Source organism: Neoarius graeffei, chromosome 11 (genome assembly GCF_027579695.1).
Source record: "Neoarius graeffei isolate fNeoGra1 chromosome 11, fNeoGra1.pri, whole genome shotgun sequence".
NCBI classification, from domain to species: domain Eukaryota; kingdom Metazoa; phylum Chordata; class Actinopteri; order Siluriformes; family Ariidae; genus Neoarius; species Neoarius graeffei.
The window spans coordinates 2,521,791-2,547,631 of NC_083579.1; the positions used below are offsets into that span (position 1 = coordinate 2,521,791).

Below are 25,841 nucleotides of genomic sequence, written 5' to 3' on the forward strand. Positions count from 1 at the left end.
CTGGTTATTTCAGAGAGGAACAAAATGGGGACACTATTGCTTCCATTCGGGACAATACAACACAGAATTCGGGACCACTGGGGGACACAAAGAAAAAAAGTTAATTTCGAGCCCTGGCTGTGACGAAGCTTAAACCAATCACATCACTCTTTCCTCTGACGTATGTGACGCGACGGAAACTGCTTGAGTAACAGGAAGAAGATAAATACCTCCAGGGCTGCTCTTTGCTCCGTTTTCAATCAGAACTTCCCGTTGAATGCTTTCAATACAGCATCTACCGCTGTGTCAAAGGCTTGCCGCTGCTCCACGTTCGTAATGTTTCTAGTGAATGAAGCGCTTCCGGCATAGATTCTGTAAACAATCTATGGCTTCCGGTCGCAGTTCTACTACGTCAGTGCCTTGAACATGCCTCTACCCAGGGCCGTTGGAGATGCTCAAAGTTGATTGGTTCCCGATTTTTCGGGAGCTTGGAAGAGCTGGAGATAGCTTGCCTGGCCAGACTAAGTTCGCAACAGGCCCTCGTGTTGCGTCACGCTTAGGATGGGCGGGCCCAGGCTAGGCTAATATAGCCAGTAAGACAGATAAAACCTACTGAAGTGATATTAAAGTGTGGAAATGTTTAGATTTATAATCCAGTAGCTGTGTGTAAATGTTTACGTTCTACAGTTATTACAGGATGTAAATGAGTGCAGTCTCTCTCTCTCTCTCTCTCTGCAGTCGTTCCATGTCCACGATCCGTTTATATACAATAAATCAAACAAATATAAAATGGACGCTGTGTTGCTCACTCTCTCTCTCTTTTCAGAGGAAAGTACCAAAAGCACTCTGACATCAATGACTTATTGTATTTAAAAATGATTCTCTGAAGATAAAGTGAATATCTGTGAATGATAATCGAGACGAAGTTAAGGCGCTGATCTTCACGGAGTCTGAGGCGGATAACTGTTTCAGTGTAAATACACAGGTGATTATTTGAAAAAAATAATTTCCAAAAAAACCTTATTTCAATCTTCATGTCAGTGTAATAACTTTGCGGCGCAGACTCGTCTCACTGATCTGCGCCGAGTCACGTAAAATAAATCCCAGCTCCGCCTCCCTTTGAATAGCTTTAGACCAAACTTCAGAGCGTCTTTAGTGCTTTCAGGAACAGCGTTTTCTTTCATCATCTGTAATTCTTCCTCACTTACGGTGACGAAGCGATTGGAGCCGTTTTGCCGAGTCGCTCGAGGGGATTATCGAGAAATAAATAGTCTGAATCTCTCAACCAGTCAGAACATGTGATTTTCCATAATCACATCCATATTATCCCAAAATTAATTTATTACTGATGTATCAAATGACCAAATAAGGGAACATGAAAAGAGGATTTTCAATCAATCTTATAGAATACAGCCGGAATAGAGTTTTAACAGAATAGAAAATAAGATTATAGTACAGTGCATTTCTTAAATAACTTATTTCTTGGAGAAAGAAGTCCTCTTTGGTCACACCACCACAAACTAAACTTTAACTCCTTTATTAAAGACACTATATGGCCAAAAGTATGTGCACCCTGACCATCAGGAACATCTCATTCCAGATTTCTTTCTTTTCCTGTTATTCTCTGCTCCACTCTTCTCTTCTGCGAAGGCTTTCCACTAGAAATTTGGGGTGGGATTTGTATTCGGCATTATCGAGATCAGACACTGATCTTGGGATGTAGCGGCTCCAGTTCATCCCAAAGGTGTTCAGTGGGGTTGAGTTCAGTCAGGGCTCTGTGCAGAACCCTCGATTTCTTCCACTCCATGTCTTCATGGAGCTCCTGTGCTTTGTGTGCAGGTGCATCATCATCGTCATGCTGGAACAGGTTGACACCAGTGAGGGGAAACCGGAACATTACAGTAGTCATTCTAATCTAGACATGTGTATGCTTCAGACTTTGTGGGAATAGTTTGAGGAAGGACAAGATATGGGTGTGGTGGTGAGGGTGCACGTACTTTTAGACCTTGTGAATGGATTGTATTTTCTACGAAGAGTGCAGACAGAAAGAAGCAGTGAAGGTGAGTAGTCATGAATTAAAGAGTGGTGAGAAGCAGAAGTAACTGCAAGCGCGTCTTTCCTCTTCAGTGAATCATCTAGTATAAGCACCTCTGTACGAGTATCACTCCGATCTGTTCATTTGGACCCTCGTGTGGGTTTTTTTTTTTTTTTTTTTAATGTTTAGGATTTATTGAGGAGGAAGTCCGAGAGCTTTCTGAATGAGTAGTATGAAAATGTTTCCCAATATTTTACTGTTGTAAGAAATATAATTTAAAGGCTTTGAGTAAAAATACAAAGCAGCCATAAAGCTAAACTTTGTGGGTTATAACACATTAATAAAACTTCTTCTGTTTCCAGGTTTCATGTCAGTTTGTTTGTATATCTGGGTACTGCTTGATTGATTTTCCGGGTGAGGATGAAGTATGAAGCTTTAGGTTGCAGACGTCAACTATTTTTTGAAGCAAATAAATAGGCCTGAGATCTGAACCCTGCAGAACACCATACAGTAATAACATCACCCCGATCTGTTCCTTTTAAAGTCTCGTTTCATCAGGTGCTTGATTAGTGGATTGTTTGATTTGAAGTTTGAGAGGACTCTGGCTGAGTGGTATAAGTAAGAAAATAACGAGGTTCTCCAGCTGAGCCCTGCATTAGTATTGATGCGATCTGCTCGTTTAGACTCTTATGGTATTTTTCAGGATTGATTAGCGTATTTAATTTTCCAGCTCAGGATGAAGTTCGAGAACGTTCTGGATGAGGCCAATGGTTTTGGACGTTATCAGGTTGTGCTCTTCGTGCTGATGGTGCTCCCACGCATCACTCTCCCAGGCCACTTCCTGCTGAATAACTTCATCGCTGCAACACCATCCCATCACTGCAACATCAGCTGTCTGGACTCTTCTGGTGTTTTTGATACGATGACCCCGGAGGACAGGCTGACTGTCAGCATTCCAAAACAGGAAGATGGAACCTTCAGTTCCTGTCACATGTTCTCACAACTTCAGTTGTCTCTTCTGACGAACAAGACGAACACTACAGGACTTCCTGTGGTTCCGTGTCAGAGTGGATGGGTGTACGACTCCAGCAAGTTCAAGTCCACTTTGGTCTCGCAGGTAATATTTGGAATTTTCTGAGTGTGATCAGTAATGTGAGAAAATGTCCTTCACATGTTTGTGTCTCTTCAGTTTGATCTAGTGTGTAATACAAAGGGACTAACTAAAGCAGCGGCCACCATGTTCTTCATTGGTGTCATGTTTGGAGCTGTGTTCTATGGTGTGCTTTGTGACAAGTAAGATCATTTTGATGTGATGCATTACAAAAAAACACTTTTTTTGTTTTTTTTTTGTTTTTTTTTTGTTTTGAACTTTCAACTATCCGACTCATGCTTTGAACCTCTAAACGTTTTTTCAGTGGAACGAAATCGGAATAATTTCATGTGTGTTCAGGTATGGCCGTAAGACCATACTGCTGGTTTGCTACATCTCGACCATCATCTTCAGCGTAGCCAGTGCTGTTTCGACCAGTTTCATCATGTTTGCAGCGTTCCGCTTCCTGACAGGATTCAGTCTTTCTGGAATCAGCATCATAGCCATCGTTCTCAGTGAGTCCACATCTCTCTGGGTTCTTAGCTTAACTTGTACGTCATGGAGACTGGACTTGTACAGTCTGGTTTTTATTATTTTCACTGAATGAAAATCTATGTACTGTGGCATCTTAACATGTTTACCAGCGCAGAGCTCCAGACTCTGACTCTTATGAGGTTCTAGTTTGGGTTCTCACCACCAAGCAAAACCAAGGAAGACAGTCTGAAGATTATACCTGAAAAAACTCCTTCCTAATAGGAATCCACTGGCTGGTTTTCATGAACCATTAAAATGAGCGCTTGCTGGTGGAAACTCTTCATGCAGAGGGATATAGTTGACGATTTCCACCAAGATTTGACGGTTTCATTTTAAACCTTGAGTATCTATGGTTCTATTCATTGAATAATAATCATTCATGGCTAAAATAAAAAAAAAATACGCTTGGGTCATCAACTGCAGTCACTTAATGTGGTTTTTATAATATTCATTTTAGATTAAATCTCAGAGCAAAAAAAGTCATAGAAAACATAAATGCTTATTTTTCCCCCTTTTCTTTGCAGTCTGGAACTGGGTTTTGAGAGACTGAGCAAACTAAAAATGACGTTTCCTGATTCAGTAACATCTTGACAATGTGTAGACATTTTGAAGCAGATAGGCAAAGGTTTAAAAATGCTACACAAGTTTTCATATGGTATCTTTACACGTTTCCAAGTGTCCCATAGCCTTCTCCGAAACCGACCCAAACTCACCAAATACAAAACAAAACACCCGTCACTGTATATCAAACGTGCATCCAGTTTTCTTGCCTTCCGTCCTTCAGCAAGCCACACAGCGTTCAGTTCATTTCAGTTCAGGGTAACGGACTGTAGTTTCTTGTGGGAGACAAGTCAACTGACTGAACTGTCAGTCAATTCAAAAAGAACATTTTGCAGCAGGCAGATTCTACCGTAACTGGATCCATTAACCACTTGCCCACAAAATAAGAAATGTTTCTTGTCCTTTTTTCAGTGAGGTAATATTTTCAAGACTGAAAATATGGTATTTGGTCTTCTAAAACAGCACGTCATTTAAAAATACACTGAGTATATCAATAAAAGATTTTTTAAAGAATAAAGTTCTATTTCTTTGACATATCTGACAGACATAACTCCCATTTTAAAAATCCTTTTCATTATCCCTGTTGCTATCGTCAGTGAATTTCTGTCAGATGACCTGACGATAGACTCGGCCGTTATGGATCTTTGGTAGTTATCGTGTGGAAGCAGGCTTTATCATTTTTGGGTGTCAACAGATAGAGTTGAAATAGATTAACAGCGAAAAAACTATTTAGTTCACGAGAGAAGCCCACAGTTATTTTTTAAAAAATGCTATCGTCAGTCTGTCAGTCAAATGCACCTGACGACAGCAAAATTCAAGCGCTCACCACGCACATGTTGACTGACGCAAAGAGGAAATTCTACTGCGCATGATTTTTGTGAAGGCAGACATTTACTTCCGGGCAAGACTTGGAGTTCTGACAGCTAGATTTCATCAAACAAATCAAGGTAAGATTTTCAGTCAGCTATCCTGACCATAGAAATTTTTGACGATAGAAACATTGAGAATATATTTGTGCATTCATATTTAAATTTTTCTGGAGGAAAACTATCGTAAGTTGAGATAAATCAGAGCCGCTTGCGACCCTTTCAGCAGACAGGCCATTTCAATGTGTTATTTCCCCGCGAAAGTGACACAGTCGTGTCTATCGTCACTGTTCTGACAATTATTGTTGATATTTCAATTCTGAAAATAAATGTTATCTTTTTAATTTCAATATTTTATTTTATTTGGTTCTAGTGATGAGGTATTTAATATTATTACTAAATTTGTCAGATTAATAATGTAAGAAACAGTTTTGTTGCTGTTGTCATCTAGAGTGTCTGTCAGAATATGATGGTAGCCGTTAGTTTGTCTGTCAGATGTTGATGATAGAAACCGATGTGTTTCTATTGTCATTTAGCATGTCTGCCATGTCAGGCTTTTATTAATTAGTTACCAGGACTACTGTCCTAAAATTTACTGTGAATGTCCAAGACCCCAAATGCTACTAGAAAAACTTAATAGAATGATCAAAATAATCAATTCAGCAATTTAAGGAGATGGGACTTAACTGGCCTCTGTTATGGTAGAATCTGCCACCACAAGATTTTGGGTCTTTCAAAATCTACAGTCCATAATATTATGAAAAGATTCAGGGAATTCAGAGACATCTCGGTGTGTAGTAGAGCTGGACAAAGAACCCAACTTCATTACTTAAGTCCAGATCCCGCTGGTCAAATGTGACTCCAATACAAGTGAAAGTTGTCCAGTCAAATTTTTACTTAAGTTAAAGTGCTGAAGTACTTGCTTTTAAAAATATTTAAGTACTAAAAGTATATTTTCTGTCAGTGTATTGTTGTATTATTGCCACAACGCTTACAAAACCGAATGCCTCTGTAGCAGCAGACTGGATTTACTGACTCGCCTGTAGAATAAACGCCTGGTAGAACATCACAACATGAAACTCAACTGAATTGAAAGAGCCATTTTCTTTTTTTTTTTTTTTTTTAAATTGTCACACTGCTCCCCTTCCCCACAAAACCGTAGTGTTCTGACCCGGCTCTGGCAGCATGTGCGTTGTGTATGTGTACGTTAATCAGCAAGACGGTGGAATAGCTGTAAATGCAGCTTGCTCAGAAAATAAAAATGACAATCCAACCTGATTAAAACCCAGATCCACACCTCGAGCTTAATAACTGCCCAACAGCAACACTGCTTTAAAGGGCACATCTTGGGTATATTTAGGAGCAAAATCAACGTAATTCTCTTATTTTATATTAAACTTTGGTCAAATATCTGTCACATTTTGCATTTTGTGCAATTTTTTTTTACCTTGCGCAATACCAGAAAAATTCAGTTGAAATCAAGCCATTTGAGGCGAATTGGTCCGCCTCTGAAAAAACTTGGCATTTCCCGGCAAACATTGATTTTCGTGACGTCGCGTGCGGGACGCCTCCCTCTGAATCCTACGTCAGCGCTGATTTGTTTGAGAAAACGACCTGGTGGTTTTCTGCAAATTTCTTCAACGTTATCGCGTAATTATTAAAATGGTTAACAGATGTATCGTAGGAGGGTGTAGCAACACCAATCTTGATGGGATTAGTACTCATCGTTTCCCAAAAGACCGGACAGTGAGAGAGAAATGGGAGCGCTTGGTCTACACAGGCTGTGCACTGAAACCGTGCAAAGCTCTCGCAGCCTGCTGGCGCTTCCGCAGGTGACGTCACGAATCTGGCTCCAGACTCCCTTGGGATTTTTCCAGACTTTTTTTTTTTCTGCTGTAGACAGATGGTGTTGTGCAAAATGACCCTTCTGGATGAGTGTGTAAAGGGACATACTTTCATATTAAAAAAAAAAAACACGAAATTGGTCCAGGATATGCCCTTTAAGCAAGACAAAAAAAACTAAAATTCAAGACCATCATCTGACATCAAAACAAAAAATTCCAACAATTTGTTGTGACTGACTAGTACAATACTGTCCATCTCACAGGTCTCACATGCACGCGTGCCCAAGTGTATGTATTCATGCATATACAACCCCTGGCAAAAAATATGGAATCACTACTCTTGGAGGATGTTCATTCAGCTGTTTTACTTTGTAGCAAAAAAACCAAATCCGAGACATGACACTAAATTTTTATTTAACAGCTGAACATTCTGGCTTTGTAAAATATACCTCAAAAAATTATATGAAATTTGTTGTAATTAATGGCACATTTTTAAAGATCAAGTAGAAGAAAAAAATTATGGAATCACTCAATGATGAGGAAAAAATTATGGAATCAAGCTATAACTTGCATTTCTAAAACAAATATCCGCACAAGCCTAAATGTGCAAATTAGTCTGCAGTTAAGAGAGACTGCTTGTAGAGCTGAATGAGCTGTTGCACCGGGCTGATTGTCAGAAAACATGGCCCCAACAAGAGAGCTGTCAGTTGAAACAATGGAAAGGATTATAAAACTCGTTAAAGAAGGTACCGTAATTCAACACGGAGTGCGGTAAATGATGTTGGGTGTTTCCAGTCAGGTGTGTGTAAAATTTTGGAGCAAGTACAAACAAAATGGGAAGGTTGTAAAAGGGAAACATACAGGTAGATCAAAGCGTCAGGACAGGAAACTCAAAGCAAGATGCCTTGAAAATAGACAATGCACAAGAAAAGAAATGAAAAACAAACGGGCAGAAACAGGAGTCAATGTTTGTAACCAAAATGTAAGAAATCGTTGGAAGGAAATGGGATTTACATACAGAAAAGCCAAACGTTAACCATCATTAACACCTAAACAGAAGAAAACAAGGTTACAGAGGGGTTAAAGAGAAGGAGTCGTGGACTGTGGGTGATTGGATGAAAGTTATATTCAGTGATGAATCATGAATCTGCATTGGCCAAGGAGATGATGCTGGAACTTTTGTTTGGTGCTGTTCCAATGAAACAAGATGACTGCCTGAAGAAAACAAGCAAATTTCCACAGTCATTGATGATCTGGGGTTGGATGTCAGGTAAAGGACCTGGGCAGATGGCAGTCATTACCTCTACAGTAAATGCACAGGTGTACATTGAAATCTTGGACACTTTTCTCATTCCATCAATCAAAAGTACTTTTGGTGGTGTTGAAGTCATTTTTCAGGATGATAATGCATCTTGCTGCAGAGCAAAGAGCATTAAAACTTTTCTTCAGGAAAGGCAGATCAGCTCAATGGCATGGCCAGCAAACAGTCTGGATCTCAATCCAATTGAAAATATATGGTGGAAATTGGAAAAAAAAAAGTCCATGACAAGGCTCCATCCTGCAAAGCTGATCTGTCAACTGCTATACGAGAAAGTTGGAACCTGATAAAGAATATTGTTTTTCATTAGTGAAGTCCACGCCTCAAAGAATTCAAGCTGTCATAAAAGCCAGAGGAGGTGCAGCAAAGTACTAATTGTGGTGGTTTGTTTTTTTTTATGATTCCATAATTTTTTTCTTCTACTTGATCTTGAAAAAAATGTGCCATTAATTACAAAAAATTTATTTAATTGAGGTATATTTTACAAAGCCAGACTGTTCAGCTGTTAAATTAAATAATTTTGTCATTTTTTTTTTTTTGTGCTACAAAGTAAAACAGCTGAATTAACATCCTCCAGGAGTAGTGATTTCCATATTTTTTGCCAGGGGTTGTATGAATCTGTCTGTAGAATCATGGTGGTTTAATATTAAGCTAGCTAGTCAGTGAAGCGCCACCTGACAAGCTAGCAAAATCTTTTCAAACTCCAAATCATACTGGGTAGCTAGTGCTACTAGAAAAGAGATTTCTACATTTTGTTTATTTTGCAAGATTATGCTAAAACATTTCTGAAAGGACTTCGGACTTATTCATGTTAGCGTAACTCTGTTTTTACATGCTAACTAACAGTGTCCAAGTTAACTAGCTACAGTATGTGTTCTCAGTAGCCGTAGACAAGGCGATGGCAACTTGGCGGGAAAATCCATAGAAATTTATTTGACTAACCGGACTGCATAGCTATTGCAACGTTATCACTAGCTGTAAAACCACACAACTTCATTGCAAGCTTTCTCTTGGAACAAAACATTTACAGACCTCAGTATGCTTCCGCAGGTCGGGCAGTGAGTTTTTGTAGGCTGTGATGTGCTCCATTTTAGGCAAACAAAGCAAAGTTTTAAAATGAAACCACTCCTTTTATTCCTTTCAGAAAACTGAAACATGGGTTCTAGCTATAGCCATGAGTGCGTGCATTCCCCAGAAGAACCGCCTCCTTCCATTCTGCCATCAACTGATTGTGTTAAATAATGCTGCAGAGAAATCCGTGATCTTGATTTTATCCAGTCTGTAGACGTGACGTGACTCTAGTGAAACATCCATTTTCAAAGCCACTTCATAGTAACCAGTAACAAGGACCTTGATAGAAATGTAGTGGAGTAAAAAGTATGATATATGTCTTTCAAATGTAGTGAAGTTAGTCATAAGTTGCCAAAAAAATTAATTAATACTCAAGTAAATGTACTTTGTTACTGTCCACCTCTGGTGCATAAATGGCGAGGTCGGAAACCACTGTTGAATGGGCGTGACCTTCGAGCCCTCAGACGGCACTGCCTGAGAAACCGTCATGCTAATGTGACAGATATAACCACATGGGCTCGGGAGGACTTCAGAAAACCGTCGTCACTTAACACAGTCCACTGCTGCATCCAGAAATACAACCTGAAACTGTATTACACAAGGAGGAAGCCATTCATCAACTCTATACAGAAACACCGCTGATTTCTCTGGGCTGGAACTCATCTCAGATGGACCGAAAGACCGTGGAAATGTGTGCTGTGGTCAGATGAGTCACATTTCAGCTTGTGTTCTGGAAAACTGTACGTTGAGTTCTCAGTGTCAAAGGTGAACACAGCCATCCAGTTTATCAGAGAAAGGTGTAAAAGCAGCATCTGTGATGGCATTGGGGGGGCATCAGTGCCCATGGCATGGGGGAGTTGCGCGTGTGCGAGAAGGTACCATTGGGGCATATATTGGGATTTTAGAGGGTCATATTCAACAAGGTGATGTCTTGTCCCGGGAAGTCCATGCTTATTTGAGCAGGACAAGGCCAGGCCTCATTCTACATGGGCTACAACAGCATGGCTTCGTTGACGGAGTGTGTGCTTGACTGGCCTGCTGCCAGTCCAGATCTGTGTCCTATTGAGAATGTATGGCACATTTTTGGCAATTGTCTTTGTGATTGGAATACGGTGGGGTTTTTTTCCTTCTGCTGCTTGTATCTGTTGAATACTCTGTTTATCTGCTGCTTGTTGCTTTGTGTTTACGTCTGCTTTGCTATTAGATGGGATTCGCTAATCAGTTTTTATTGTGCAAACAACAGTCAGCTGTTTTTCATTTGCTAATTAGCTAGGCTTTTAGTGTGGTCTGAAGTGGAATATAATTGCCCACCAGACAGACCTGGAGGTGTATGCTTCATCTGTACTGTCACACATTAACTAGTTCATGGACAGTGTTACTGTTAGCAAAACCATCAAAGTGTGCCCACGTGAGAAACCATGGATGAACAGTGATGTCACGCAGCTACTCAAGACTAGGGATGCGGCCTCCAAATCAGGAGACATCGCAGCCTATAGCGTTGCCAGAGCAAACCTAGAGAGAGGTGTCCGGTCTGCAAAAAACACCTACAAACTATGAATAGAGGAGGACTTCAAAAGTAACTCCAACCCATAGATGATGTGGCAAGACATCCAGACTATAACGGATTACAAAAGGAAAAATAACATGCAGCACACACCAGCCAACAGCAATGTAAATCTAGTGGAGGAACAAGTTCTTTGCTCGGTTTGACAAGGACAATAACCAACCTCCAGTCAACTTCACACTGTCCGGATATTCAGAAACTTTGATTTGCCACACCCACAAGGTGCAGCAGTCCCTCTGCAGCGTCAACACATGCAAAGCAGCTGGGCCAGATGACCGACAAGGGCGTGTACTCCAGGCATATACAGACGAGCTTGCAGAGGTATTTGTACAAATCCTCGACCTCTCTCAAGCACAGTGCCTATGTGCCTCAAATCCACCACCATTGTGCCTGTCCCCAAAAAATCTACAGTAACCTGCCCCAATGACTACCAGCCAGTAGTTCTCACTCCTGTCATCTCAAAATGCTTTGAACGGCTGGTCCTTAACCACACTAAAAACATCGTCCCAGCTGAGACAGACCAATACCAATTTGCTTACAAAGCGAACAGATCGACTGAGGATGTCATCTGCATAGCTCCCCATTCAGCTCCCTCTCATCTGGAAAAATGCAACACTTAGTCAGAACATTGGTTGTTGACTACAGCTCGGCCTTCAACACCATCATACCGGACAAACTCCATACACTGGGACTAATGCCATCCCTCTGCAACTGGATCCTCGATTTCATCAGCTGCCCCAAAATGTCAGACTAGGGAAGCATACATTGTCCAGCCTCACCCTGAGCACCAGCGTCCCCCAAGGCTATGTGCTGAGCCCCTTCCTTTATGCATTTTTCACCCATGACTACCAGCCCATCCATGGCTCAAAAAAAATTGTAAGTTTGTGGATGATACTACAGTCATTGGACTCATCGCAGACAATGATGACGTTACATACAGGGAGGAGGTTCAGAATTTCAGTGTAGTGCACTAATAACAGCCTGGTCTTAAACACCCAAAAGAACAAGGAAATAATTGTGGATTTTAGGTTAATAGGAAGATCACTGAGCCTGAGGCAAAAAATTGTTAAATATCATACCGCTTAACTGCACTGTACAATACTTGTATTATTTATCTTATTTATTATTAGTCACTTGCTCAACTGCTAATGTAGCACTTTGCATCCTCGCTACCTCGACTTGTGTTAATTGGAGTTTTTATTTTTTCTGTTTTTCTTTTTACTAGTAAAGTTTTGAGAACTTTTAATGTGCTTGAATGTGTTAGGGTGGAGGGGTAACAGCTTCCATACGTCCCAGTTTACCAAAACACTCTAAGGACCCTCCAGATCTCCACCTTTACCTCATAAACACTAACAAAAGGCTTGACTAAACCAATATGTTTTCAGCCGAGACTTAAACGCTGAGACTGTGTCTGATTCCCGAACACTACTTGGAAGGCTGTTCCATAACTGTGGGGCTTTGTAAGAAAAAGCTCCGCCCCCTGATGTAGCCTTCACTATATGAGGTACCAACAAATATTCTGCATCTTTTGATCTAAGTGGGTGTGGCGGGTCATAGAGGAGCAGAAGTTCACTCAGGTACTGTGGTGCGAGACCATTCAGTGCTTTAAAGGCCAATAGTAATATTTTATAATCAATACGAAATTTGATTGGGAGCCAATGCAGTGTGGATAAGACAGGCGTGATGGGGTCATATTTTCTAGTTCTAGTAAGGACTCTTGCTGCTGCATTTTGAACTAACTGGAGCTTGTTTATGCACTTATTGGAACATCCAGACAGTAAGGCATTACAATAATCCAACCTGGAAGGAACGAAAGCATGGACTAGTTTTTCTGCGTCATGAAGTGACATTAAATTTCTTATCTTAGCAATATTTCTGAGATGAAAGAAAGCTATCCTTGTAATGTTTTCTACATGAGCTTCAAATGAAAGATGGTGGTGGGAAAAAAAATGAAAGTATCATTCAGTAAAAGTTAGAGTTTGAGATGGTTCCTTAATTCATGGATTTCATGTTAAAATATGTCACTGATTTTATTTTGATTAGTTAAAAGATTAATTAAAGAACTTATGGTTATTATTTATTGGTAAGTTAACCAAAAAAAATCTATTAATCAGAAAATAATCAATAGATTAACTGGAAAAATAACTGTTCAACTAATTAAGAAAATAATTGATAAATTAGGGCGGCACGGTGGTGTAGTGGTTAGCGCTGTCACCTCACAGCAAGAAGGTCCTGGGTTCGAGCCCCGTGGCCGGCGAGGGCCTTTCTGTGTGGAGTTTGCATGTTCTCCCCGTGTCCGCGTGGGTTTCCTCTGGGTGCTCCGGTTTCCCCCACAGTCCAAAGACATGCAGGTTAGGTTAACTGGTGACTCTAAATTGAGCGTAGGTGTGAATGTGAGTGTGAATGGTTGTCTGTGTCTATGTGTCAGCCCTGTGATGACCTGGCGACTTGTCCAGGGTGTACCCCGCCTTTCACCCACAGTCAGCTGGGATAGGCTCCAGCTCGCCTGCGACCCTGTAGAACAGGATAAAGCGGCTACAGATAATGAGATGAGAGAGCTGCCCAATATAACCTTCCACCAACCTGCAGCAGACCATCTTGAAACACAGGATTTAGCTTTTCAGATGACTACTACGCTTTACAGTCTGTCCTTGATTAAAGGGACAAAATTTCATTAGAGAACTCCCGACACAATTTGATTACGTCAAGGTCTTCTACTGAAACGCATGTATGCTTGAAGCTTGCTTTAAAACTGTCAATCTGCCTTTGGATCACCTGAACCTGTTGACCTAGGTGGTCTCCCTCACTTCCCATGCACAGCTTTGTGTTTTTGATAGAGCCCCAAAAGTAAGGATTTAAACTATGAATACCAAGCCAGAGTTCATTTCAGCTTTGTCAATGAGGAGAAATGGTTGGTTGATTTCTTGAATGGAGAGATTTTCTTCCACTTTTATGGAATTTACTGTGACTCTCTTGATCTCAGGATTATCTCATGTAATTTCTGTATTGCTCACTGGAGACTCTGGCCAGTACTCAACTGGTCTTCAAAGGAAATCTAGGCTAGACACCCAAGCTGTGTTCTTCATGACATCTTCCACTCTTTGCCCTCTTGAGGCACAGTCAGCTGGATTATTATCAGTGTTGACATATCTCCACTGTTCGACCTCAGAGTCTTTTGAGAATAGTTGAAAAACTGTTTGCTACAAATGTATCGAAATGTGTGGTCTTATTCTGGAGATACTTGAGTACTGTCAGTCCAAAAGCTTGACTCTGCAAGATCCAGTTGTAGCTCCCTTTTCAGCACACTACCCATTTTTATGGCCACTGTTGCAGCAGTCGGCTCCATACAGGGAATCAAGTTGCTTAAGACGTGTCGCTTTGGACTTGCCCATCATAAATGCACAATGCATCTTATGTTCTGCAACAGAAGACAACTGACTGATCTGCATGCATCTTCACTAGCATCAGCAAAGTGATGTAATTGTGTGAATGTATGATCTCCAAATCCTTTAGGTTTAAGACCTCTTGGAACTGAGACGTGTTCCAGAGCAGGAAGACTTGCTGACCATTCAGACCACTGCTTCTTGATGTGTAGGTCTTTCATCCCATCTGCTCTTCAGTCTGCATAAGTCTCGCAACATTTTTTTTTGCCAGCAAAACAATGGGTGTCAGTATGTCTGATGGGTCATGAACTGAACCAACAACTGAAAGAAATCCTCCTTTTGCAAAAGGGTGATCTCTGATGGTGATCTTAAGTGTCTGAATCAACACACCAATTGAGACCATGGGCTTTTTCCAGAGGAAGTTCGTCCTAGTCAAAATCTAAGTTTTTCATTTCCCCTGCCAGCTTTGAAATGGAGTAAAGTATGTTCTGGCTGTTGCTTACCCATTCATTAAGAAGGAAACCTCCTTTGGCACAGATTTTGATGAAATCCTGACACACTGATAGAACTGCTTCCTCTGTCACAATAGATTTCAGGCAGTCATCAATGTAGAAATTGTGTAACATTGCACCACTTCAGCTCTGAACTGCTCACTATGATCTTTAGCACACTTTCTCAGAGCAAAATTGACCTGGTGGAACATTGCTTCCATATCTACCATGATTGCAGCAGGTTCTTGTCTGAACCAAATTACAACACCAACTAGACTGATGGTCAAGTCTGGACCTTGAAGTAGTTGCTCATTTGTAGTGGCCATCAAGTTGTTCTGCTGATTCCATGACCATGTTTGTGAACTAATGGTCGTTTCTAGACATTTCCATTTCATGTCTTCCTCCCTCTGTGAAATCCATCTTGAACTGTTGAAGCCACAAGTTCTCTAGCCACGTCACTGATGTACATTTTTGCCATCGTTGGCTTTCTCATATCTGTCCAACTGTAGTCTTTCCTTAAGGTCCCATCCACGATCCAACCTACAGTATTTTGGTTCTTACAGCGTATGATGCATTATCAACACATCACCACCTACCGTTGCTCCATGGCTTGGGGTACATTTGCTCCAATAAGCAGCTAAAATAGTCCTTTGCCTCGCAACAATTCCAACTTCTCTTTGTGCGGCTTGCCTGTTAGTCATGCACCAAACACTCCCCCCCCCCCCCCCCCCCCCTTCCAGGAGAGACGTGTTTTTGCCGTGGGTGTGATGAGATTCATGTGCTCCATGTGCACTGTGCCATTTGTCTGGCTGTCCAACAGTATGGCATTTGTGAACAACTTGATTCCACCTCTTTTCTGCACCTTGTGATCGGCTTGTGTAGTTGCGGATCCTTTAGCAGTTGTGCTATCTTTTGCCACTGAAGACTGGATAAAATGCAATTTTTGGCTGTTTATTAATAAACTCCACCAGGTCTTTTAAACCTGACCCTTTAGTCGCATTGCTCCTTTACACCACACACATAACAGCTCTCCACTTTTCACATAGCTTGTACAACTCCAATTAAAAAAAAAAAAAATTGGATGCTATGTAAATATAAACAGAATTTGATGATTTGCAAATCATGGAAACCCGAGGTTTCATTGAAAATAGGACCGACAACATATCAAATTTGAGACTGAGAATTGTTTGTTGTTTGAAAAATATACTCCTTCATATATGCTCGGTCATGGTGTCGCATGCTGTTCGAAAGAGTGAAAAGACATTCAAAGCTTCTTCGTCCTCTGGCTTGATCAGTGTCCAGCTTAGAACCTTGTTCAAGTAAGCTACAGCAATAAATCGTTCCCAAAATGCTCTTTGGGCAGCTGTTTGGCCCTGTGATGACCTGTATCTGATTTTATATGAAGACAGCTTTTTATTAGCTCTTTAGGCTGACCACTGATGAACTGCTCTAAGAAATGGAGATGATCCTTAAAGCTTTTGGTGCAGGGTTCAACTCTGTGTTTTGAAGGCTCTTATGAGAAGATTGTAATCTAAGGGGCCACCACTGAAAATTAATTGTCTAATGGTGGCAAGGTCCTCATTCTTCCCTGCTTCACCATCAACTTTGTGATGTTATTCTGATGGATCATGACATTGCAGAGTGTTTCCACTGTCATGATTGATTGTCTTCCACAAAGTTATTAGATTGATGTACTCCAGTGGATTAAGGATGAAGTTGCCAGAATTCATCTCCAATTTTCATATTGAGGATCGAATCTGGGCTTGTATGTAGTGGTACAACTACAGAGCCAACAGACCTCCAATGTGTAGAATTTACTTTGGATAAGTATTGGTTTTCAAAATTCTCTAATGCTTCGAGTTTCGCGTCTGAGGTAGCAGTTTGCTGTTCTAGTGCTTTCTTTTTTGCTTTCAACTCTGCTTCCTGATGTTCAAGGTTCCTGATGACCCTCTTGTTTCTGTTACAGAGCAGCAGCCTTTGCAAGCAATGGGGCTCTCTCCACCTCAGCTTTGAGGTGTACTGGGGAAGCACTGGAGGACACTTTGCTTACAGTGTCTGACCCACGCCTTCTACTCTTACTACTAAAAGTGAAGGACACCATGGATACACTATCTGTAGGCTTCACCTCTGCATTACCGTGTCTAGCTTGATCTGCACGCTCCTCGACTGCCTTAATCCATGTTTCCAGTTGTTGCATAAATCCGTGAATGTGTCTTAATCAAGGCCCATACCATAAACTCTGATCTTCATTGAACTTGTCATTCTGCATTAATTGGTTCATACTATCTTTCAGCTTGTGTAATTCTCCAAGCGAATCCTGGTAATCCAAATGTAATTTCTGTTTAACATTCTGTTTACATTCGCATCGTCTTCCATTCGCCACTCAAGCTGATTCACTTGGTTGATCAGATGACGGAGTTTAACCTCTCTAGATTGGGTTAACCTGTGCACTTTTTCCTCAACAGACTTCTGTCATTTTTGCTTTTTTGACAAGTTGGCTCCTCATAACCTTCTTCCATAATGATACATCACTTTTTTAAATGATTTTCAGTGTAGCAATTTTTTAAAATTTATTTATTTTTAAACCACTTACCGCACCGCTTTCCTTAGCTGTACACCCAGTGGGTAATCTGAAGCAGTCGAAACTTTCAAAGCTTTGTGAATCCATCCGAACCTTCCAATTTTCCACATGGAACACGGGTTTTTCTGACTAAATTGTAAGGATTTTCCAAATTAACCAAATCAAAGAGGGGAGCCATGTGGCTAATACGTGTCCATTTTTTCCCCCCCAAGAACTCCCTTTGGTATGTTTTTAACAATAAAATGTTTAGCTGTAAAAATGAAATAAAAATAATTAATTATATCCATGCACCACCAAAACAAACATATTTCCAACATAGCCTGACTAACATGGTCAGAAAAACCGTGAGACTCCATTAAATTATTCCCCTGTTCTTAAAGCGACGGGCACCCATCCATGCCAACACACCACCACGACAAATATAACAAAAGTACAAAGATGTGTCTTGATTTATAGAGTGTAGCACAAACATCAATACAAAATACGCAAATTACTAAACATGAGCTATTAGGAGACACTGGGCTCCTCTGACACTGGGTGTCGCTGTATGTAGAGGGCAGTCGCTACCCACACGATTGCATCAGGGCATTACTGTGACCATCACATAATATAAACCTGGAAGTAAATCAGTTTCATGTTTGAATCACTGTTTGACAAATATGGTGGTTCTCCTTGAAAATGCAAGGGTATTCTTATGTAGTGCTCGATTCTCTTCTCTTTGCAGACTCCTCATCTATTTACCCCAGGGATAAGATTGGTGGTATCACTGCTAACTAGAAAAGCACTAACATGGGTGACCCTCTTTTGATCAAGTGAAGCTACAGTACACCTTTTTAAAATGTTTTAGAAAGTTTTGAGAAGTTCTTGACCTCAGGAAAAGATGCAGAGGAGTGATTACTTTCTTTAAAACAAGGGACACGGTCAGTAGGGGATTGTGCCCTAACCTTTTGCACACTAGCGACGGAAAGCTGGTGTAATTTAATCAGCGCTAAAGACTGTGGTTCGTCAAAGCTTAACCCAAATGTTTCAAAAAGAGCTTCCTTGCCAAAATGACTTCTTCTCACTTAATCAGTTTATCCAATGAGCTGTTCACACAGATAATCTGATCTGATCACAACATCCTTGATAATCACTTGAAATCCAACCTAATCCAATCCACATCATGCACAAAGAGTAGAATATGGAAATTGGACATGCAAAACTTTCAAGCGAAAGAATGCTGAAGTCTCAAAGGTTTGTCTGTATTGTGGTGGTAAGGGACATTTTTACAAGTACATTCAAAGGCCCAGCAATGAAGTTTTGAGCAAGCGGAGTCCTTCTGTTGAATTTGAAACTTCATGGATGGAGAGATAGCAAGACAACTAGATGTTCTTTTTGGTCCTTTACACAGATCACTCGCTGTACATGCTGTAGCTGGTTAACCTCTGGGGGGGGAATCATATGCACTGTTCTTCAGAATTGTATTTGGCTCACCATTGCTCACAACCCCTCCTGGAAGGATGTTCTGAAATCAAGGATATCATCAAGATCTCTGAACTATACCGTGACTTAGTGGAGGTTTTCATTAAAGCCAAAGCATCAAAATTATCCTTACACTGACAATGTTATTGCACAATTGACCTCCTGTCCACAAACTAAAGCCCCGGAGGAGCATGTGTACAAAGCCTTGGAGCTTTGGTACACTTGACCACCAACCTCACCTGCTACCATGGAGTTCTTTGTTTTGGAGGAAGAAGTCAAGGCCTTTTAGTGATGCATTGAGTCCAGGAGCCTGGACACTGTGTCATGATAACTTGCAGGTACCGAATCTCACTCTTTCCTTCAGTCATTGAACAGTTAAAGGGAGCAAAACATCACAAAATTAGATCTGCTTTGTCCATGTCGTCTTTTTCATGAAGGAGATGAATGGAAGCCTGTTTTCATAATAATATCTGGGTACTATGATTATTTCGTCATGACCTATGGTCTGGTAAATGGTCCTTCAAGGTTCTTCAGTGGGAAATTTCCATCAAGTTTCTTGGTTGTATTGTGGATGAATGAGGAGTGAAGATGGAGAAGACTGGCATTTCAGCCACAACCACATGGAGGGGGGAAAAAAAGGAGCTATAAAATTTCCTGTGCTCTTCTAATTCCTGTGGGAATTGGTTCCATGACAGGTCCGTTACCTCTTAGAAAGTCCTGGTGGTGCTTTCTGTCTCAAGATTCCATGTTGCCCTTGGCTACACATCTCCCTCAACATCACAGATCTTCCCATCTTCAGATGTAACACAACCATTCCGGTCATCATTGGTCAGTTCTTATCAACTCCTGCTATCTGATCCTTTTTCCTACCCTTTCTATAGCCATAGAGGTTGCAGGAATCATTCTCGGGCAGGTCTTCAGATACCACAGCCTATTACCTCAAGTACCAGGAGGACTACAGTCCCGAAGAGAGGGAATGAGTTCTTGCCAAAGACATCCTGGACAACTCTCTTATCACAGACTTCCACAGAGAACACCAACACTGCCCTTCAGTTTTGACCCTTACAACATTTTCTGGATTACCTTCTGGATTTTGCCTTTCTGGTTGCTGCTTATTGGGCATTTTGTGTGTGATCTTTGGACTCTTTTTTTGGGTTTTGATATTGGATTGTGGAATATTGTTTTAAAGAAACCTCTGGAGCATTGATCCTCACACATCCTTTGGATCTATGCCTATGTCTTTCAGAATTGCTGCATCACATCTCGCTGCAACTTTTTACCTACTATGAATGTGCATGTGACACACACACACATATACCTTTTTGAATCTCTTCAACATCTCCCAGATCCATCCCAAATTCTGTTAGCTTTTTAAGCATTGGCTTACATTACTAACGAGCACTATAGTGTGATTTTTCAGGAGCAATATAACTGTACAAAGACATTAGTAGCTGTTTTGTGTTGTAGCTATCGAGTGGGTGGACATTCAGCATCGCACCATTATTGGTGTGTGTAGCAGCCTTATCTGGACTGTGGGTAATTCCCTGCTTGCGGGTGTTGCCTACCTGATCACTGATTGGAGGATACTTGTACTTACAGTGACCTCCCCCCTTGTGATCACCGTGGCAACCTGGTGGTGAGACATCACACACTTAAATCACTTAAATACATCACGAGTAACAGCTCCTGTTAATCATGATTCAAAAATGTCAATGCACAGTATACATGCCAAAATATTTTTTTTAAATAATAATACAAAATGAAATGTCATGAAACTTTGATCAAAACAGGTGAAGATACTTGGTGCCCCTTTACCCCTTCGTTAGTGTCCATTTTGCGTCGACTTCAGTGACCATTTACCCCTTCGTTACTGTCCTTTACCCCATTGCTATTGTCCATTTTACCCCTTCATTAGTGTCCATTTTACCCCTTTGTTACTGTCCATTTTGCCCCTTCGTTAGTGTCCATTTTGTGCCGTCTTCAGTGACCATTTACCTCATCACCGTTGTCCATTTTACCCATTCATTAGTGTCCATTTTACCCCTTTGTTAGTGTCATTTACCCCGTCACTACTGTCCATTTTGCACCTTCAGTGACATTTACCCCTTCACAAATGTCTATTTTACTTCTTCCCTATTGACCGTTTGCCCCTTCGTTAGTGACATTTTACCCCTTTTGTTACTGTCCATTTACCCCATTCCTTGGTGACCGTGTGTGACCCTTTGTGTTTTGTGTTTTTCCGTGAGGCTGATCCCAGAGTCGGCTCGCTGGCTGATCGTGAATGGAAAGACCGCTGAGGCGTATAAATACCTGAAGAAGTGCGCTCATGTTAACAGGAGATCGGATTTCACCTCCACAATCAAACCTCAGGTGTGTACACAGCATCTACTCCGTGTACTGATGTTTATTACGTTCTCAGTCGTTAGTTATTCCATCCCTGATCTTTAGCAGTCTGTTGATGGATACTGCTGATGGATTTTCCTGCAGTGTTTTTGCACTGAAGTGTGTTTTAGTGATTTTAATGTTTAATAACACCATGTTAAAGTGCATATCACGGGTAAATTCAGGAGCAAGATCAGTGTAATTCTCCTATTTTATATAAAACTTTAGTCAAATATCTGTCACATTCTGCATTTTGTGCAATTTTTTTTTTTTTTTCCCCTTGCACAATACCAGAAAAATTCAGTTGAAATCAAGCCATTTGAGGCGAATTGGTCCGCCTCTGAACAAACTTGGCGTTTTGGATTTCCTGGCAAACATTGATTTTCGTGACGTCGCGTGCGGGACGCCTCCCTCTGAATCCTACGCCAGCGCTGGTTTGTTTATGAGAAAACGACCTGGTGGTTTTCTGCAAATTTCTTCGTTATCGCATAATTATTAAAATGGTTAACAGATGTATCGTAGGAGGGTGTAGCAACACCAATCATGATGGGATTAGTACTCATCGTTTCCAAAAGACCGGACAATGAGAGAGAAATGGGAGCGCTTGGTCTACACAGGCTGTGCACTGAAACCGTGCGAAGCTCTCGCAGCCTGCTGGCGCTTCCGCAGGTGACGTCACGAATCTGGCTCCAGACTCCCTTGGGATTTTTCCAAGATGCGTTTTATTTTATTTTTTTCTGCTGTAGACAGATGGCCTTGTGCAAAATTACCCTTCTGGATGAGTGTGTAAAGGGACAGACTTTCATATAAAACAACAAAATTGGTCCAGGATATGCACTTTAATGTGTTTCACTTCACCATCTGTAACTACAGCCCAACTCCATCTCCTCCTCATCTCACAATCTTTTATGCCACCTTAAATAATGATGCACATCTGATCTCTCTCTCTCTCTCTCTCTCTCTCTCTCTCAGACTCTGTGTGAGGTGGTAACAGGAGAGAAACAGAGTCATAATTATACTTATGTGGACCTCATCAAAACTCCACGTTTGAGGAGAATCACCATCTACACTGGCATTGTGTGGTGTGTGTGTGTGTGTGTGTGTGTGTGTTAATTGATGAAACTGTAATAATGCCTTCATGCATGATATTCTTTGATTATTTTCACAGATATTTATAAGCAGCTTTACTGAGGTTTTGTTTTTTGTTTTTTTAATTTATTTTTTCCTTGAAGATGGTCACAGTCTGTGGCTGGGGTCAGTGAACACGCAGACAGACAGACAGACAGGCGAGGATGGATAGAAAGCATACTTTTTGAATAAGAGGAAAATAAATGTTGCATTTTTTTTGGTACTAAAATTTCATTCATGTGTTTTATTTATAAATCGAATCGTGAACACAGTATTCAGAATTGGGTAAATCATTACTTGCCAATACATAAATATGACACTGTTCATTAATTACGATCATCATCACGTTAGTCTACAGATAGAGTAGAGACTTGAGACGCATCAGACACACTTCATCTTCCACTCAGAGTTAATTACAGAACTTTATTAAAGCTTTCTGACCTGATATCAAGCATGAGGACACAATAATAAAGTACCTGTGTGTGTGTGTGTGTGTGTGTGTGTGTGTGTGTGTGTGTAAGTAATATACAGTTAGGCTCAAAAATATTTGGACAGTGACACGTTTTATTATTTTAGCTGTTTACGAAAACATACTCGGGATACAATTATATAATCAATATGGGCTTAAAGTGCAGACTCTCAGCTGTAATTTGAGAGTATTCACATCCAATTTGGAGCAAGGGTTTAGGAATTACAGCTCTTTAATACGTAGCCACCTCTTTTTCAAGGGACCAAAAGTAATTGGACAATTGACTCAGAAGGCTGCAAAAAAAAACAAGGCTGCATGGGCTCTTCCCTCGTTAACCTGTCATCAATTAAGCAGTTAAAAGGTCTGGAGTTGATTCCAGGTGTGGCGTTTGCATTTGGAAGCTGTTGCTGTGAACACACAACATGCGGTCAAAGGAGCTCTCAATGGAGGTGAAACAGACCATCCTGAGGCTGAAAAAAAAAAAGAAGAAGAAATCCATCAGAGAGATAGCGGAAATGTTAGGAGTGGCCAAATCAACAGTTTGGTACATTCTGAGAAAAAAAGAAAAGCGTGCGCTGGTGAGCTTGGGAACTCAAAAAGGCCTGGACGTCCACGGAAGACAGCAGTGGTGGATGATCGCAGAATCCTTTCCATGGTGAAGAAAAACCCCTTCACAACATCCACTCAAGTGAAGAACACTCTCCAGGAAGTAGGTGTATCAGTATCTAAGTCTACCATAAAGAGAAGACTTCATGAGAGTAAATACAAAGGATTCACCACAAGGTGCAAACCATTAATCAGCCTCAAAAATAGAAAGGCCAGAATTGACTTTGCCAAAAAACACCTGAAGAAGCCAGCCCAGTTCTGGAACAGCATTCTTTGGACAGATGAAACTAAGGTCAACCTGTACCACAATGATGGGAAGAAGAAAGTTTGGAGAAAAATTGGAACAGCTCATGATCCAAAGCACACCACATCTTCTGTAAAACATGGTGGAGGCAGTGTGATGGCATGGGCATGCATGGCTTCCAGTGGCACTGGGTCACTTGTGTTTATTGACGATGTGACAAAAGACAGAAGCAGCCGGATGAATTCTTAAGTGTATAGGGATATACTTTCTGCTCAGATTCAGCCAAATGCAGCAAAGTTGATTGGACGGCGCTTCACAGTACAGATGGACAATGATCCGAAACATACTGCAAAAGCAACCCAGGAGTTTTTTAAAGCAATGAAGTGGAATATTCTGCAATGGCCGAGTCAATCACCAGATCTCAACCCAATCGAGCATGCAGTTCACTTGCTCAAGACAAAACTTAAGGCAGAAAGACCCACAAACAAGCAACAACTGAAGACAGCTGCAGTAAAGGCCTGGCAAAGCATCACAAAGGAGGAACCCCAGCGTTTGGTGATGTCCATGGGTTCCAGACTTCAGGGAGTCATTGCCTGCAAAGGATTCTCAACAAAATATTGAAAAGTAACATTTTACTTAGGATTATGTTTATTTGTACAATTACTTTTGAGCCCCTGAAATGAGGAGCATTTGTATAAAAATAGCTACAGTTCCTACATTTTTAATCATATATTTTTGTTCAACCCCTTGAATTAAACCTTAAAGTCTGCATTTCAATTCTGTTGTAGTCGTTTCATTTCAAATCCAATGTGGTGGCATGTGGAGCCCAAATCATGAAGATTGTGTCACTGTCCAAATATTTCTGGGCCTAACTGTATATTAATTAGTGTGCATAAATGGACTTCCTTGTCCTCCATCGTGCTGTAGGTACGGCGTGACCTCCACGTACTATGGAATCAGTTTAAACATCACTGGCTTTGGGCTGGACCTCTACCTCACACACTTCATCTACGCCATCATCGAGCTGCCCGCGAAACTCCTCATGTACTTCACCATGAAGAAACTCGGACGAAGAGTCAACCAAGTAGGAACGCAGGTTCTCACAGGACTGTGCATCATGATCAACATCATCATCCCCAAAGGTGACGAGTTCATGCTGATGCTCCTGAGGCATCGTGTGTTTGTTTATACAGGAGAGCAGGTATTAAATGTTTCAATGGGAAAGTGAAGTGTGTGTGTGTGTGTGTGTGTGTATAGAATACTGGATATTTCGGACTGTTCTAGCAGTGTTGGGTAAAGGCCTGTCAGAAGCTTCCTTCACCGTCTTGTTCCTGTACACCACTGAGCTATTCCCTACGGTGTTACGGTACACACACACACAGGTGTACACAGTATACCACAAATAGAAGGTATAATATATGAACAGGCCACTCCTTCACGGACACATGTAGAAGTCGATTCCTCTTCACTGAGACTGATGGGTATATAGGCCACGCCTCATTCACTGGCACTGACTCCGCCCCTCTCTCTCGCTGAACAGGCAGAACGGTGTGGGTTACGCTAGTTTTATGGGTCGATTGGGTGCATCCATCGCTCCCCTCATCATGCTGTTGGAGGACCTGTGGCCCCACTTCCCTCAGGTTGTGTTTGGTGTGATGGCCGTCTTGTCTGGACTCGTGGCTGCTCTGCTTCCTGAAACCAACAACATTCGCCTGCCAGAGACCATCGAGGACATCGAGCAGACCAGGTACAAACACTTAACCCAACATTTTTACATGTTCACTGATTTATTAACAGTTTAAGTCGGTTTGTTTGTACAGCGTTTTTAACAGACATTATTCTATCCACGTTCACTGGATATGAGCAGTCACGCTCTCTGATTGGCAACCGTACTACTAGGATATCAGCTCGTATCCTGTGAGTAGAGAAAAACATAATGGCCGAGCTGAACCAATCGAGGACGAAATAAAAACTGTTATTGAAAACAAAACCCCAAAAATACAAAAAAAAAAAGCAACAAAATATGGAATAAAAATGATGGTAAGAGCATATCCCCCCCCCCCAAGAATTATTGAATTTTTCACAAATTGCTCCTGTCATTTCGCTGGTTTGTTTACGTTCTAAGCGGAAATTATTGTCGTACGCTTTGTGTAAAGTTTTTATCAAATTTGCTAAAAATAAAAATGGTCCATTTCTCAAAATCCAGTGAATGTGGGTAGAATAAGTTATTCCAC

General features: G+C 41.1%; 1 protein-coding gene across 5 annotated transcripts in view; it reads left to right on the plus strand.

Annotated features, from left to right (window-relative positions):
• LOC132894034 (solute carrier family 22 member 7-like) overlaps positions 1–25,841 on the plus strand; it is a 41,077-nt gene that overhangs the window by 9,893 nt on the left and 5,343 nt on the right. For 3 of the 5 annotated variants that reach the window (XM_060933252.1, XM_060933254.1, XM_060933253.1), the window contains exons 3-11: positions 2,750–3,131; positions 3,204–3,307; positions 3,465–3,619; positions 20,246–20,414; positions 21,025–21,148; positions 22,133–22,242; positions 24,535–24,749; positions 24,865–24,973; positions 25,148–25,354. In XM_060933252.1, the coding sequence (XP_060789235.1) occupies positions 2,750–3,131; positions 3,204–3,307; positions 3,465–3,619; positions 20,246–20,414; positions 21,025–21,148; positions 22,133–22,242; positions 24,535–24,749; positions 24,865–24,973; positions 25,148–25,354 (1,575 nt within the window). Of the gene's footprint in view, positions 1–2,744; positions 3,132–3,203; positions 3,308–3,464; positions 3,620–20,245; positions 20,415–21,024; positions 21,149–22,132; positions 22,243–24,534; positions 24,750–24,864; positions 24,974–25,147; positions 25,355–25,841 lie in introns of all 5 variants that reach the window. The other 2 variants (XM_060933256.1, XM_060933255.1) reach the window with 1 other exon arrangement.